Consider the following 18076-nt stretch of genomic DNA (forward strand, 5'->3'; position numbering starts at 1 on the left):
CCTCTGTACGTTAGAAAGTAATTATCAGAGAGAGGAAAAAAAGTCTGTTTTTCTTTCATTATTTGCGTTTCAGGAGTCAGATGATGAAGATGGCATGCCGAAGAAGAAGTGGCCGACTGTGGATGCTTCATATTATGGAGGAAGAGGAATTGGAGGAATCAAGAGGATGGAGGTGATCATTAAATCCACAACCCATAAAGCTGATGGAGTTACACTAGTTTAGACAACAATCACTGCCTCTATTTTGTTTGTATAGTCACGCTTCATCTGCCGTCTGTAGGTGCGCTGGGGAGGAAAGGGTTCGACCGAGGAGGGGGCTAAGCTGGAGAAGCCGAAGAATGCTGTGGTGAAAATGCCGGAGCAGGAGTACGAACCCTTCGAGCCCAAACCTAAGAAACCTCAGAGCAAGAAGCCGCCTCAGAGCCGGAAGTGGTACACACCCATCCGGGTAAATACAGCCTTGGTTTCCCTCAGGACCAGCAGACAATAATAGATACATAATATAACAGCATTAATTGACCTACATACTGCAGGCAGACAATCTACAGAAGAACACGCACATACTGTAAATGCATCCTTTGCCGTCCTGAAACAAAATACCAGCTTTTCAGGGACTCAAAAATCTGCCTTGTTTACAGTTTGACCACTGTACATTTTTTTTTTTTTTTTTAAGCTCTTGCCCACCAAGTTTCAAATAACTGAGGGTGGCAAAATGTTCTCCTCCTCCAGCTGAAGTTAAAACATGGAAAGCACCACAAGTTTTCTCAAGACAGCAGGGAGAAATAAAGCCTAATCCAACCATGTTTATGTATCATTTGCTGCATAAGCACAAAATTCAACAACTATCAATGTTCACACATAACTAGTGATACAACATTTACTGCAGACAGTCAGACGTCAGTAGACCTGGCGTCAGTGCTGGTTGTTCTTCAATACAGCTCTGTGTAGCAACACTGGCCTTTTATACAGTAGCAGCACTGTTATCTGTACTTACACTGCCACCGTACAACTTTATTTTAACATGCCACAGCTCTACAGACAGCACTGCAGTGGTTCACAGGGAAATTTTACACTCGAAGAAAAAAAAAAAGAAAAAAAGGTGAATTTATACAACACACAGTCTCTGTGTGTTGGGTTGTGGTTGGTCCTTGTGCAGCTCTGCATTGCTACACCTTAGTGTATGATTTTAAAATCAGTTTAAGTCTACAGGAACACTGTACCTTACCCGTTATGTGAGGAAGGAGGATTCTCCCCTTTAATCCATTTAATTCAACAGATTTGTGGCTTTTGCCCTTCAGCTCAGTCAAAAGTTAAATGTTCAGTCTTATCTTCATACAGTTCTCGCTGAACTACATGTACCCTGGATTTCTTATTACTGTTATTGCTGGGATCAACATTTATTTCCTGTGTATTAGAAGAAAGCTCCTGCCAAGTCGCTAAGTCTTTCATTTGTTTTTTATCCCACGCAGATCGTCGTATTTTTTGTGAAAAGGAAAAACTTTATTTGTGGAAACAGACGCTCATTTATAGGGAATGAAAAAGGTTCATGCGTTTGTGTATTAGGTTAATGAGAAATGCACCAAAATATAACCACGAGTCTTGATGTAACCGTAGTGACTAATCATGATTAAAGCGTTTCAGCCAGAGAGGAAGGAACTAATCAGTCAAATCAGCGTATGTTGTGTTTGTTTGGGGTTAAAACCTGCGGACGCTTGGCGTTCACCAAGAACCACAGACCAAATGTTCGCTGATACTGTATAATCAGCATTAACAGGATTGTATGAAGTTATGGATTGCGGTGTGGAAGAGTTTGACGTCCAGATGTGACCAGCTGTTGAACCTGTCTCTTGCTTCTGTCCTGTTCAGGGTAAACTGGACGCTATCTGGGCTCTGTTTCGCCGCGGGTACGACCAGGTCTCTCTGATGAGACCCCAGCCCGGGGATCATGTGAGTAACTCAGCGGTGTACTGTGGGAAATTTTTTCATTTTATGAGATGCTTTCACCCACGCCTCTCATTCACTTCCCCTGTTTCACATTTGTTATGCCTGCAATTCCTCCCTCCTGTAGTGTTTTATACCTGCAGTGACCCACAGCAGCACCACCCTCTTCTTCCTTTCCTTCACCCTTCCTTTCTCCAGAGGTTAGACTCACTGCTCATAATTTCAGTGTGTTTCACTCTTGAAGTCAAGTAAAGGGCAGGACAGAGATGCTAATGTTAGTAGCATCTACAACCAGCGTCTACACAGCGAATGTGATACGCTAAAGGATTTCTTTTAACCTGTACACCCCAAAAATAATGTGGTATAAAATGCTTCATACAAACATATAAACCATATAAACCAGCTCACTGTACAGCAGGAAGCTAGTTAGCCAGACAACAGTTTGCAGCTTATTTTAATGCAAATAAACAAACACTTTTTTGGTTTTGTAAAGGCTTAAAAATTTCTGTATTTACCCATGTACATCACTTTAACATATAGAGAAAGCCGAAGCTTGTTCCTCATCCCTCCGTGCTGGAGCTGCTCAGTTTTGACGTTTTGTCATTTATGACGAATAAAGTTTCAGAAAGTGTTTTCGTTTATATACAGTCACACGTGTGATAAAACCCTCTCTAGGGTGAGAAAAATATGTCTGATTGACCAAAAAAACCCATTATTAAGCTCCAAACTGGCTCAGTTTTAAAACAACCCCGGTGTATCTACAGTCTGAAAATGTTTCAGTCATCTGTACGGATTACTCATCCTGTTCTCCCCTCCTCCATCTTTTCCCCTGTTTCCCCTCACTCCTGGTGTTCCTGTGCTGGCTGACACCTCAGCTGGCCCGAGTCCATCCCATTGAGCCAACCTCATTTTCACACCTGCTTCACATTAGACGCTATAAATCGGATAGAAAGCAGAACCGCAGCTCGCACTCAGACACATCCTTATGTTTTCTGATGTGTTCGTGCGTGTAAGATGGTAAAAATTATCTCTTCTCAGATCAGCCACATGTTTTAGTTTTAATTCCCACAGCCTCATGTATCAAAACGCCCCAGATAAGGGTTTGGGTTGAATGTGGAGAGAAGATGGAAGTTCACTGAGTTTAGAAGCTCTTGAGGGCTTTAAATCTCCCTGACACATTTAGCAAATTCAGTTTTAATGTCAAAATGTGTTCTGGTGATTCTTTATAACTATTTCCACCTTCATGAGTCTAAATGAGACTCACTAAAACGAGAAATTTAGTGGTGCATGGTAAACATAAACTGCAGGACTTCCGTGTTCTACATGCAATTCACATGCAACAATATGTGAATCAAATGTAAATAACTGGGCACGTTTTCCCCACACCTTTTCTATTCTTGCTCCTCTCCACAGCCGACTCTCCTGCTGATCAGGTCGCGTCCTGAGCGCTAGTTAAAACCATGCCTTATTAGCAGAAAATTTTCCGATGATCTTTTTTAACGGGAATTCCACATTTAAGAGTGTTTTCTTGGCACCGCGAGCAGGTATAGACGCAGGATTTGCCGCCAGATAAGCTTTCAGCTATCCCCGAGTCAAATGAGACAAAAAGTCACCATTAGCTTTTTTAGATCTTTACCAAAGCAAACTGGCAGTCAGATAAAAAAAGATTTGGGATTTGATTTCCTTCCTCAAAGAATTTCTCTTCCCCCAAAGACGCTTTTAGCAATGGCCGCATACGTAAGCTGTGCATGACGCACTGCTTATTTTCTAGAAGAAATCGTGTGTCTCTTTCCACTGAAATGATGTCGCCTCCTCAAGTCATTTGCGGTTTGTTATGAAAGAAACATCTCCCAGACCAGCGGGTCGCTTCATTTCTGTATTTCACAGGGGAAAGAGTGGCCACCTCTTTCCTTGCTTTAAGTGTCACCTGAGAGGCTGTTTGGTGTTAACTTTCCTGTGGCGGTCTCACCCTGACCAGACCTTTGAGAGCATGTTGGCCGAGTCCAGTCTGGATTCTTGATTGGTCATTCTGTCACCAAGGTGCGTTTGTCATTGCCGATCGCCACAACAACAGCTGAATGCCCCACTGTGCAGCAAATTCAAGAGTGTTTTGCGTCAGTGTCTGTTTTAGCAAGTACATTTACCCTGTACTCAAAGGGATTTCATTATAATGAAGACGCCCCGGTGGTTCACCTGGTAGAGTACGTACCATTTATTTATTTATTATTACCATAATGATTTATGATCATTTCCGGGGTTCGAGTCCGACCTGTGGCCCTTTGCTGCATGTCACCCCCCGACCCCCAACTTCCCTGTCTCTCTCACTGTCATTGAAATAAAGGCCAAATGGCCCAAAAAAACCAAACATTTTCTAATAAATGACAGCTAATGCAACACCAATTCAGCCCATATCCAGGTCATTAAACCTTTCCCATTTCCTGTCTGAAACACTCCCTGTGAGTTAGCTCTGTACCGGTAATAATCTCTTACCACACAGGAAATGAAGCATTTTACACGGGTGGCTTGTTTGTCATGTTTACTGCTGACCTTATTTTAATGGACATGAGTCATGTCAGTTGGTCTCAAGACTCTATCAATCTGACATTTTCTTGAATTGATAAAATCACTTGACTTTAACTTTAACACAAGCAACTCATGACTTCAGCACCTGGGTTAATGACAGTAATGTAGTTAGTTCTTCCAAATGAATCCAGCCGCACTAATAGAAAATGGATCTCCTCTGCTGTAGTGTTCATTTACTTTACTGACCACACATACACACACACACACACATAAACACACTTTCCTCTTTCCCAGCAATGAACCCAGTAACCCCTCTTCTTGTTTGCTTAGCATAGGCTCTGCACAGTACTATGATGTAGAGCAGAGTGGCTGAGCGTGTGTGTGTGTGTGTGTGTGTGTGTGTGTGTGTGTGTCCATGCATACTTTATATATGTATACATACATAACCACATAATTCACCAGAGTTAAGGCCGCTAGATGAAGTTATCTAAATTTGAGACAGGAGTTAGCCATTATGAGCGTGTGTGTCACCAAACCACAATCATTACACTGACGTCAGAGTATACAGTATGAGGTAGAGCTAGTCCACAGTCTCTCTCTCTCTCATATAAATACAATCCTCCCCAGGGAAGCATTTAGCTGGCTAAAGGACATGAGGTAATACCTAAGGCAGATGTCTGCCAAGGCTGTCTCCATCGACCAACTGACCATGTCTCACACACGCACTAACATATACACACACACACACACACACACACACACACACACACACACACACACACACACACACACACTGCCCAAGCCTAGACAATTTTATGACCTTGGTAAGACTGCAGACAGTGGAGGAGATCACCAAAGAGTGTGGCTTTCTTTAATCCAGGAAAATGTTCGGAGATTCAAACCACAGCTGGCCGCTAACAGAACAATGTACATGAAGCGAAGCTGGGTTAAAAAAAATATATATATATACAGTGCACAAAACATGCACATGTAATTCAACCGTATCTGTTTAGTTTTAAACCTGCCACTTTTTCTCACATAAAAGATGATTAGCACTTTAATGTCTGTATGCTAAATACGACGCCTCTTCCAGACGGCTAACTTAGCTTAGCACTAAGGCTGGAAACAGGGGGAAAGAGCGAGACGGACTACCAGCGCCTCTAAAACTCACTAATTAATTTGTTGTTTTTACATTTCTGGTTTTGTACAAATCAAACAAACAAGATATAACAAGTATATTAGTGAGCTAGATGTTTACCTGTTTCCAGTTTTTGTGCTAAGCCAAGTTAGCCATCTATTGGCAGTACAGTAGCTTCATGTTTATCGTACAGACATGAGTCAGGTCAGTCCTCTCTTAAAACTTTTGGCAATGAAGCAAAGAAGCATATTTCCCAATGTTTTTTCTCTTTTTTGTCCTGTATTGTCGTTACTGTTAATTGGAAACAACTCAATGTGAAAAATTTTGCCACAAAAAAATCATTTTTATATTATTTTCCTGTTATTTTCTGCATCATTCATTTTCATGCATTTATTTTAATTTCATGCCATTATGCTATTCACTTCCTTTACTGTGTGATAAAAATCAGGAGGCCTATTACCATAGTGTAGCATGCAAACATTCCCAGCAGAGCGTCTTAATATTCAGGGGAAGGCATTCCCCTGCAACTTCTCATTTTTGGCACTTCAAGCTGTTTTGTGGAACTACAAAGTGTTTCAACACATATCTCTGATTCAACTTGTTACCCAAACCAGCTTTGCATTTGTCTCTCATTAAATCCTGTCTGGGATGGAGCCAAAGTGCAGTGCTAGTTCAGAGAATACATTAAACAAGCAAAAAGGGGAAGGGGTACACTTCAGGCAAGAAAACAGTTTTAAAGAATTTGAGAGGATCCTCACACAGGCTTTTTTTTTTTTTTTTCCATCTACGTCTTGGAATGCCAGACTGGATAAGTGGCGACAGACCAGAAACTGGAGGTCGCTGCTAAATTCTTGTCCTTTTTCCCCTCTGTTTGCTCAACTTTTTTTGCGTCTGCTCTCAGCAGCTAATTTACCAGTCGGGATGAATGGAATGTGTCCTCCAGGACTGTTTTCATTGATTTCCTGCCAAATGTTGCCTCAGTGTGACTATATACATGTGTGTATAGACATCATTCTGCTTATATCATGTATACCATGTCGTGTATGCATTTCAGTTCCTGATGCATTGATCTCTCAGATCTCAATCATCCAACCTCTCTGGTAGCTTTAATCTGCATCTGATCTGCTGAGAGGCAAAGTTGAAGTTCAACATCAGTGCTGGAGAGGAGTCTGCGGTAGATGCAGAGATGTTCAGCTAAATAAAAGAGGGCAGGAATGGTTTGCTGGAGACGAGGGCAAAAGTTTAGTGTAGGATATTGAAGAATTACCTCAGTTAAGTTTGGTTAATATATTATTTTCTTCTGTCTGGTATTGTTTTCCCCGTCTCTGATATGTTACACTATCTCAACATTCATTGTGTTTCATTCAGGCCTTTTCTCTATAGACATTTCAATAAGTTAAAACCTTTTGAAAAATGTAAAAAAATAAATAAATAAATAAAATTAAAAAAAGACCAAATTATGCGTAATGCTTTTGAAAGATGGAATGAGCTGTACTGATCCCACACAGCTTTATGAGTGACATCAATTCCTGTTCTCTCATTTTCCACTCTGTAAAACCATGGTCCCGTGGCTCCAATCACTGATACTGGTTATTAGCAGATTAACATTACTTCACTCCGCTCCGGCTGCCAACCATATGCAACTATGGAGCGGGCGGGGTTGCTATGACAACGGCAACCTCTATGAACTTGGCTGACGTTTGCGGTCAGTGTAATATTTTACGGGACGCTAAGGAGTGAAATGTGATTTCTGCTGGAACAAATTCATTTGTTTTACAATATAAGTCACCCTTACACTGGTATAAACTTCCAGATAAACTGCAACCTTTTACCACCACCCACCCACCACCTGCCACCCTTCACCCAAAAACACACACACCAGTCCCAGCCTCTAACCCCAATCCTTCCCCCATGTTTCCATATGGTGTCATGGCGAGTCACGGTTGCCGGGACAGAACATTGGACTAACCGGGATAATTTGGAGTGGGGGCGTCAGAGTGGGGATTTAAGTGTAATCTGGAACACCAGCTGGCCACACACACACACACACACACACACACACACACACACACACACAAAGAGAGACAAAGAGTGGTGACTGTACTGTGACCATGTGGTCAACTGATGTCACTTCTTAGCCCAAATGCAGGTTAGAGACCCGTGTGTCTTTACCTGAAGGTATATGCGTGTGTATCCTATGTCATACTCTAGCCTGATTCTACATTCATGTAAGCCAGCTGTTGTATTGTGCATATACATTGTAGATTAAGCATACATATACTCTTCTTTCTAATATCACATACATATTCATATTAATTTTATATTTTTGGTGTATTTTCATGTGAAACACATACAGTGTATACTCTGAACTTTTATTCTTTGTTATAATCCTTATTTAAACCCATCACTGGTCAGGTTTCCATCCAAATGTAGAACAAATTTTCATTAAAATTTAATTATTTACAGAAACTGAAAAAAAAAACAAAAAAAAAAAAACCCAAATTAAAGTTAATTTCCATCTGCTAAAAAAACAGCTGGTGGTGCTAATTCTCCAGTCGGAGAAGAGGGCGCAACACGCTGAAGTCTAAAACCACATAGAAGACATAATGAAAACATTAAATTTCTGTTGGTTGTTTATTAATTTAAGGAACATGACATGCTCTTCATCGCTGCACACAGATGTGATGTTTTTGTGTTTTTCTATGTGCAGATTTTAAAATACATTCAAAACGTTGGATGGAAACATAATGACAATGCTAAGACGCTGATGTTTAGCAGGTATAATGTTTACCACATTCACAGTTTAATATTTCGTAATTAAATGCACTAAACACATTGGGCACGTCCATTTTTCAGGTATTTTGGGCATAAATAGAAGTAAAAAAAATTTGACCAGTCACAAGATTAAGTCATTGCGATTCAACATCTGGACACCATGAATCTGTACAAAATTACAGGAGCAGACATTTCTTTTTGGACCAGTGGTGGAACACTGGCTAAAAAAATAAATCTAATATCTTTTTATCATTTTTTTTTAATCAATAATGTCTCTTTCCTTTCCTTTAGGGTCGTTGCATCAACTTCACAAGAGTGAAGGACGAGTCGGCAGCAGCAGCAGCAGCAGCCAAGGCCGCACCTCGCACCCCGATGGACACACCCTCGCCGCCGCCACCAGACTACCGCCCCGTCACCCGCACCGCCTCCTCGTCTCCCACCTCCAGCAGCCCTCCTGCCAGATCACCCCCACCAGGCCAGGTACTCCCAGGTCCGCCACCATCCCGCACGCCCCCGGGGCTACCCTGTCCACCGCCATCGCGTCCCCCGCCCAGCCTCCGCCCCTGAATCACATAGACAAACCCCTCTCCTACCCCACCCCCAAACGCACCCGCTTTGATACACAGACTTAACGCTCTGTTGACCAGTTCTTTCAGTTTGAAGGCTGTGGTCCTCGCTGCCAAAGATACTCCTGCTATAAGCCAAAGATTATGAATCCCAGCCATTCTGTGCTTCTCTTCTTGTATGGGAAAGAGTGTCAAGTTAAACCTAAAGCTGGTAATTTAGTTATTTCACACATGCTACCACCTAGCATGATAACATCAGAGAAACTTGATATGAAAACTGAATTTTTACTAAACTCGATGCCCAAGTGCCAAAGTGAAGAGTGGTCATTTCCTACAGGGTATTAGCATTCGCTCATGAGCAAGAAAAATGATTTTGACGAGCAGTTTGACTTAACGCTCGGTCCCATACAGAGTGAATGAATGGGGTGATTCTGAGAAATATTTTACTTTGTGTTGGCGTTTGTGAGATCAGGGAGGATTGTTGCTGGACAGCAAAGCATGTTGGGACAGGAAGTCCACAGAAGAATACTGCAATGGATGAAATTTCTTTGTTGTTTATATCAACTACTGAGTTATGCCATTGAGAATTAAGGTGAAAAGTAGGTTGTACATGGAAATCTGAGTAACCAGGTTAGAGAATAGATTGGCGTATTACTCCATTGTTGTGAGGTTTTTTTTTTGGGAATTGGGTTTTAAAGCAATTTCAAAAATCAGTCATGTTGTTAATGGTGTTAAGTAACAAAGAAAAACATGTGATTTGTCAAAAATTTAAGTTTTGGACCTTTGTTCTTGATAGATATATTTTATGAATCCCATGAGGGAAACTCAGAGCTTAAGTGAATTTTTTTTTCTTCACCTTTTTGCGACGTTTCTTTCATCCAACAACATGCTAACCCAACAAATTCCAACTCTTTAATGCAGAAATGATACAGTTACATGATTTTGTGGTCCAGTCTTTGTACCATTCAGTGACAGGGAAGTGTACAGATGTTATATGGAAGGTATGTTTTTACTTTGAGATGCGATTTTGAATGCTACGTTGGTTGACGTCTTTGAGGCTTTGGATATTGTCCTTAACCATCTTTTCATGTAGTTAAATTTAGATAACAGCAATATATATTTTTTTGTTTTTTTTTGTTTGTTTTGGTATCTGCGCACATAGACTGCTGGGCAACTACAGTATGTATTTGTTTTTGTTAACATTGGGACATTGAAATCGAGCAAACAGAAATCAGGTTAACGTCTCTCCTCACCTTTTTTTATACACAATCCTGATACTGTACTTTGATACCATTATGTGTGTTTTATGTCTTCAATTTTATCATCACCGGTCACATTGCAGGTCACATTGCAACTGCAGGGCAGTTCAAAGAGCATCTAATTTATTTTACTCCCCGAGAGAAATAGAGGAGAGTACTTGAATATCGACAAGGTGTCCAACCACCAAGACGGACACTGTGCGCAGAATTTAGAAACACAACAGCTAGCCAGTTAAAAGTCTTACCAGCATTTCTCAACCCCTCAGCTACATTGAAAAACAAAGTAATCCAGTTACATTTTATGCTGTGTAAATTGGGGGGGGGGACACCAAAAATTGAGTGACTCTTGGTGTGCACTATGCCCTCATTGCTCTTTTCCAGCCGGCGAAAAGACGCCGCTAGCAACTTCATGCTAAATTGGGAAAAATAGGGAACATCAATCCTCCACAAATGAACAAGAAAGAACAGAAATATGAGATTTTGACTTCAGGGTGTAGAAAAGCAGTTGAAAAATGTTGGTATTCCTTTTATATCCAGTGCCTTCTGGAATTTTCTTCTTTGATTTTTTATTTTTTTTCTTTTATATACTTTCATTTTAATGTACGTCATTCAGTTATGCCCTGTACCGTTGTGTTACTACATGCATTCGTTATCAGTCACCGCGTCTTAGAAGCGGTTCCACTGCTGAGCTAAGGGAAAGGTCCATATGTACATTGCTTCACAAATGTGTATAATCCACATTCACATTTTCACTAAAAAAAACGCCTTTTAATCTCGCTTAAGAAATTTTAATTAGCCTGCTGGAGTTTTAATAACAAGGTGTTACGTGTAACAATTATCAAATTAATTGTGATACATTGCTAAATTAAGCGTAAACAAGATGAGATCCGAGCAAGATATGCATGTATGTCCCAAAAAATTTCTAGCATCAAATTTGACTGTATTTCCCCTTCTTTTTTTTTTTAGGAGTCTGTTCAGAATAATTTCCTAACAATTGCCTTGGAAAATTCATAGAAAGAGCTGTGTAATGTGGTAATATCATTGGGAAAATTGACAAGTGTTCAATTGGTACACTTCCATTTAATTAATTCCTACTGATTGGTAGCATGACCTTGAGAGACTCCACTGGATACTGCCTTCGCTCGTAAACTAATGCATAGTAGAAGCTGATAGGCTGACAGGCTTTTCATTTCATTTACTGAAAGTAAAACATACAAAACACAACTGTTTGTAGATCAGTATTGCCTCTGACGTGGCACTACCAAGAAATTCATTGTGCCTTAAAAAAAAAAAAAAAAAGTAAACCAGATCCCAAACTCAGAAACACAATTATGGTGTTTTACTTTGTAATTTGCTGCACCATCAAACTGCACCTTGGTTTTTTGTTTTTTTTTCCCTCTTCTCATGGAGCTGAGTGATCAGGAGCTCTAACTAAACCAAAGCAGATCTCATCACCTCAGTTGAGCTTTATTAATGACACAGTGTCAATGAGAAATGCATTTTCATTTTTGAAATAAACATTTTTTAACGTGAAAGTTTGTCTAGAGATGCAATACAGTGTTACCTTGGTTTCAGCAGTGCATCTTTTCCTAATTTGTTCTCATAGTAGAAGATTGATACCCAAGAAAGAATTACAGTATAAATGCCATAAAGATGCAAGATCAGTGCTTTAAAGGGAAACAGTTGTTATCAGATCTGTCATCCCATGATGAGTTGAGATGCATTATGTTAACCAGTGTTTTTTTTACATGTATAAACAGCAGTACTGAAGCAAATATGAAAGACGTACAGTTGGGTCCAAAAGTCTGAGACCACTTTTCCATTCCCATGTGAATGGGAAAGTGGTCTCAGACTTTTGGACCCAACTGTATATGATTTTCTTTGTTGGTTGACATGACTCTTTTTTCTTTTTCTTTTCTTTTTTTTTTTTTTTTTTTTTTAAAAAAACAGTATTCAATAAAGGTTGATTTCCAAGCTTCTATCAGAGAGTTTCTGTGTGTGATTTCTGCTTAGACATCTGTGTAATACAGGATTCAGTGGACTGACTAATTTCCCCCTTTTTGCAGCTCCACCCCTGAAAGTTTGGACAGTTGATAATAACTATTATATTCAAAATTTTGGCTAACCTCAAAGACAGATTGTATTTAGCTTTATCTGTCCCCTTATTGCCATAAATACCCTTTTCACAGTAGCTATTTTAACTCATTATAAATCAAAATGTGTGCTGTGAGGAAGGTCTGTTGAGTAATAAACAGAACGTTCCTCTTTGCAGGTGTAAATAATAAACATTAACAATGGCTGAAAGCCATTTATCTGCTTCAGGTTCAGGGTTCTGGTTGTTCTTAAAGCTGCACTACTCAAAAGGTTTATATTAATAATGGATCGAATGAATAGGTGTAATGCAAAATGTTTTTTGTTTTTTTTTTTATCCCAAAAAATCATTGATAAACCCACTGTACACTACCTGTCCAGCACCAAACACTAGGTAGACAAAGTTAGCAATTAGCTGTTGAACAGAGTGGCGCATTTAGCAGCTAAAGAGATATTTCAGAGATTTCCTTTAGGAGGTGGTGGAGACCAAAACAGCGCTAAAAAGCGATTTAATGTTGGACTTATATTCAACAGATTCACAGAAACAAATGAATGCAAATTCTGTTTCTGCTTGATGTATAAATAAGCTGCTGTTTGCTAACACATAAGTCACCAAACAGCCAACAGCTTGTTTTGCTGCCAAAAAAAAAAAAAAACCTGTTATTGCAGGTTTAACTGAGTTATTACTGTACATTTGAGTAAGACTACATGTAGTGACCCAAAACAAGGTAAGTTGCGTAACCAAGTGAAAAACAGAATCCTGAAGCATGTTAAGTTAGCCATTATCCAGTCCATTTACTTCACTTCCAGCTAGCCAGTCATGGAAGAACGAAGCAGAAAAGTGGTCTTGCTGTGGAGGATTTTCCTCATCCTTCAAACCTCCTGAGGCTTCCTTTTTTGCTGATGGAGGGAAGAGTGCTTTCCATTGAATTTCCCCAAATGCTTCTTTCCACGGATGTGCTGGATTCACCACTGGCTACCTTCCGGTAACTGACCTTTTGACCTCTACTTCTAAAATCTCCAAGAGACAGAGAGGAGGTAGGAAACAATGTCACCGTTGGACCTGAAGTCAAGTGTATCAGAGCATCGCCACCAGTTCCAGGGATGTGACTCTGAAGCTGACAATCAAAGTGTCATTTATAACCTAATGTGAATGAAAACACAATCTGTGCTGAGGGAGTATTCAAAAATCTGTTTCTCTGGCTGGTAATGAATTTAATACAGCCAGAATGGCCCCATGAGCAGTTCCAGCTGGATAATTACGGTCTGCGTTTTTTCCCCTCCGCATGCAGAGGAGAGAAGGATGTGGTGTGTTGAGAAGGGTGGGCCGAATCAGAAAAATGGAGAAAAGAATGGAGAAAATGAGGCAGACGGGCAGTCAGTCCTTTAAACAGATACGCCGAACCAAGCGGAGAGCTGAACAAAGCAAAAAAAGTAACAGCAGCTGGGACCTTCCCTCACAGTCCCATCACCTTCACCAACCCCAGCTCCCTCTCCACTTTCATCCTGCCTCACTTTTGCATAAATATTGGTTTTAAATTAAGTTTGATGGTTATCTTTTTATATAATGATTGTGTATAATTTTACACACACTGTGATGTTAACTTCAAACACTGTATTTAGTGTACATACACATCCTGTTTGTTGGAACCGCAGCTCTTTGCAGTTGCTTTTACCATGACACCATAATGACCTGAAAGGATGTTGATGAAGAGATGGACAAATCTAGATAATATATTTTCATGGTTACCAGTGGAAGGCATGGGTCAGGCTTTGCGAAATCACAAAATCTTAAGTTTTTCCCATCTAGTTTTGTCCGTACTGTTTGAAACTGAAGTGTTTTCAATATATTCAGGCCACAGATTGAACCACTTCCTGTCTGAGTTGAGATTTCTGATCATGAACAATCAGCATTTTGCACCATCACTGACAGCTGTATGTATAATATGTGTAGCATTGCATTGTGGGATTGTAAGCAGAAAGTAAATGCCATGGATTCTACTTTTATTGTTCCATTGGGCACATTTTTGAGGCAACTATGTAGAGTATAAGGCTGTGTCTGCGGTTACTTCCTGTTTACGATATAGCGCACTACATTTTCTGGCCACCATTTTATTTGAATGTCTGTATTCTGAGTGTTTAAACGTATCCACTGTGGCGTCAAAGGTTTCACAGTGGAACAACAATAATGGTGTCCATGGCATGTTCACTACTTTCTGCTTACAGTGATTAAGTCACAATGCTAGCATGCTAACACAGAAACACATTTTCCATGTTAGTAAATGAGCTAATCCTTCTTAAACTATAGTGTGGGGTGTTTTGGAGTAAGAAAAGACAGTTACTGAGTCGTAGTGACCTCCATCTGCTAATAAAATCAGACACCAGACAGATTGCTCACTCTGACTATAATCTTGTAGCTTAAAGAATGTCAATCAAAATGCTGGAGACACTAGATTGTCATTATTATACTGTTAAATGAGGAAACCTGAGGATGTTTCTAGATTTTTACTGTCCTGAGAGGCATTTTACAAGCTCAACTTTGTGGCCTGGATAAAAAAAAAAAGAAAAACTCCTTAAAAACTTAAAGTATTACATGTGCCCCCCCCCCCCGAGTCTGGTCTTTTCAGCCAGGCAGTTTGAATGGCAGGCTGTAAATTTATAAAGTCGTCTAAATCCTAATTTATGTGAACAAACAAATGTCTTGGTACACTGGATTATAAATGGGTTCTGCAGCCACATCACAACAAGCATTTTATCCTAGCTCTCCATCTCTAGTCTGGTTCACAGATATTCAGACAATATTTGTGGGAAGTAGATTCCTCCGTCAACCACTGTCATGAAGCAGGCGAGGCTGCAGGCGGATTTGCGCAAAGCCTCCATAAAACGTGTCATTATATAAAGGCTACAATATACAGACATATACTGTTCTAATGAGAGCTAGAGGAGTCCCTGCTGCATGATTATGATTGTTACTCAATGGCCCAGGAGGTAACTGCATCATTTACAGTGGATGACATGTTTACTGCTGCTCTCTCTGTAATATTTCTCTTTCTTTCTTTCTTTCTCTTTCTTGTCATTCTCTCCCCCAGCTGAAGAAAACTGAGGCCCATAGGAATGTGCTGATGGCTGAGTGTTTCATCTTGGTCTCACATTACCGCCCAGACTGAACCTCACTGACCCAACACACACACACACACACACACACACACACACACACACACACAGATGCTGGTATTTGTCATTGTGCCTGTATTTTGATGCCCCTGGTCTCCAGGGTAACTGGTGTGAGTGCAAACAGTCGACTGGAAAGATGGAAAGCTGTCCTGTAAGCACAGTGGTGGTTTTTTTTCGCAGTTAAAGCTGAGTTTATATAACCATATTCACCGTCTCTGATCCTCTACGCAAGGTTACATGGGGAAAACGTGTAATGCTTTCTCGTCTGCGCTCATCCAACTGACTGTGACGGGTTGTTTTAATCCAATAACGACAGGTGAACAGTTCATTTGACGACGCATATGCAATAAGGGTTTTTCTTTCTTCCTGCCAAACCATTGACGTTGGCAAATTAACACATGGTGCTATGCTTTTAGCATCAATGTGATTTCATTCTCCATAAAAATTTCCAGCATAGTGTCGATATGATATATGACCCTAATGTGGATTCTTAGCCCTTCCCGTCCCTCATTTCTATTTGAAAAAAAAATGTTCCTTATCATTGTTGTAATGTTGTATTATGGCCGTTTGTCTCGCTGACAGCCAGCAAGGCAAAACAAGGGTCAAATGAGTTCAAACATTGCCTGTTAGTCAATTAGCAGTGTGGGAGCTTCATTCCACAAAGTGTGAATCAACCCGACCTAAATACCTGGCCTAAATAACTATTTTGTAAAAATCACAGTTGAATTTTTAATACCTGTGACACCAGAGACTGCTATCTGCATCCTCTCTTATATCATCAGTCAGCATCGGTTTTTATTTTACCATGAAGGCAATCTTTCCTGAACTTTAAAGCTGCTATAATCAATATTTTTGCGTTAACAAACGATCATGGACTAACTGAGCTCATGTCAGTAAAAGGGAATTAAAAAAAAAAAGAAAAGAAAAGAAAAGAATATAATCATGTTGACATTTAGAAAATATAAATTACAGGATTTGTCAAATATTAACATCCTTTTCACAATATTTGTGTTACAGGTCGAGCACAGGTTGCAACATCTCTTGTTGAAAACAGGCAATCTGCAGATAGGCTGAATTCATTCCACCTGGCTGTCAGCTCTGAACCAAAACAGTTGCTGCTCTTCGGTGATTTTCCAACACTGATCATGTTGTGGACTTTGGAAAACCCCGAGGTCCTGACTACTGCTGACTCACATAGCTGTCAACACTGTGTGTGAGTGTGTGTGTCAGTGGTTGGTTTACACAAGGGTTATTATGATTTTACAGTTCCCATCAGTTTTTAATGCGTGTCATTTTTAAAAATTTTATTTCAGGTTTGGTTTTGGTTTAGTTTTTATTCTAATAAATGATGTTTGGTTACAATTTCTGAATGACTGTGTGGAGAGTCTTTCTGATTTATGTGAATAACAACAAACTGTCTTCCGATGCATCAGGCCCTGCTTATGCCACATAGTTGAAAAGTTGTTTAAAGACAAAATCTGGAGAAAAACAAGTCATTTATTTCATCTGATTAAAATGCGTTAAATTAAGTTTTAATGTTTTTTCCAGTTGTATCACACTATGTTTGCATGCAAAGATGCTGCAGCTGTGATCCATAGATAATCCTCTGAACAGCACGATGTGCGAGTTAGACTGTGAAAAACAAAGATGAAAAGCAACAACTGTGACGTGACAATTACAGACACGTCGTTCAATGTGTCTCCATGGGTCCAATTAGCCTGGAAGTCATGCAATTTCCTCATCTCATGAATCTTTGGATGCACAGACCAGAAAAAGGGTTAAAAAAGAAAAAAAAGAAGAAGTGAAGCAGCCACAGTGCCAGCTCTGCTTTGCTCAGCTCTGAAAGGATTACAGTTCTGTGATGCAAACGTGGCACCAGGAGCTGCCCTCAACAGACCCCCCCCCCCTCTTAACACACACACATAAACACACACACCCCCTCCTCCACGCTTCCTTCCCTCTTCCTGCCAAGCCAACACGACCACTCGGGGCCCAGGGGCAACTTGTGTGGCACAGTATCCCCTCCCCACCTCCCCACCTCCATCTTCTCCTCCCCCTCACATCCAACTCAGTGAAGCTGTTCATATGTATTTGGCTCCTTACTGACTGTACAGTGACATGTGAGTCCACCTCGTGTCGTGACCTTTCACCACTTCACAGTACCGTAACAATTCTGTGGAGAACTATTTGAAGTGGTTCTCCACAGCACCACACTGGGAAAACACCATTGTTCTCTTGTATTAGTCCTGCATGGTAGGAGGAAAATTTGGGATGTGCGAGGACACCGTTCAATTTTGTGATGACAATATCACTTGCAATAAATAAACAAATATTGAAGTGAGCGTACACAGTTTTGCTGAGCGAAGCTGAATGAAGAAAACAGACAAAGGTCAATAAAGTGCAATAAACCCATCTTTTTCAATGGGTTTATTGCACATGTTCATGTGTCATGTGATGTAGAGAGCTAATAAAAACAAATGAAATAGTCAAAGTTGTCATTTTGACATTTAAGATGTATTGATTTCTTTCGAGACGGCAATCATGCATTGACTAACAAGCAAGAAAAAAGTATTATCTATGTTTGCGAAATTTAGACTAATGATTAGTAA

The 18076-nt window shown here is 40.2% G+C and overlaps 1 protein-coding gene across 1 annotated transcript in view; it reads left to right on the top strand.

Annotated features, from left to right (window-relative positions):
* LOC111219907 (anthrax toxin receptor 1-like) overlaps positions 1-9058 on the top strand; it is a 34331-nt gene extending 25273 nt beyond the window's left edge. The window contains exons 15-18 of the mRNA XM_022742754.1: positions 73-172; positions 281-448; positions 1867-1947; positions 8669-9058. Of these exons, the coding sequence (XP_022598475.1) occupies positions 73-172; positions 281-448; positions 1867-1947; positions 8669-8944 (625 nt within the window). The 3' untranslated portion in view covers positions 8945-9058. The remainder of the gene's footprint in view (positions 1-72; positions 173-280; positions 449-1866; positions 1948-8668) is intronic.
* Positions 9059-18076: the final 9018 nt, after the last annotated feature.

Source organism: Seriola dumerili, unplaced genomic scaffold, assembly GCF_002260705.1.
Source record: "Seriola dumerili isolate Sdu_G_001 unplaced genomic scaffold, Sdu_1.0 BDQW01000068.1, whole genome shotgun sequence".
NCBI classification, from domain to species: domain Eukaryota; kingdom Metazoa; phylum Chordata; class Actinopteri; order Carangiformes; family Carangidae; genus Seriola; species Seriola dumerili.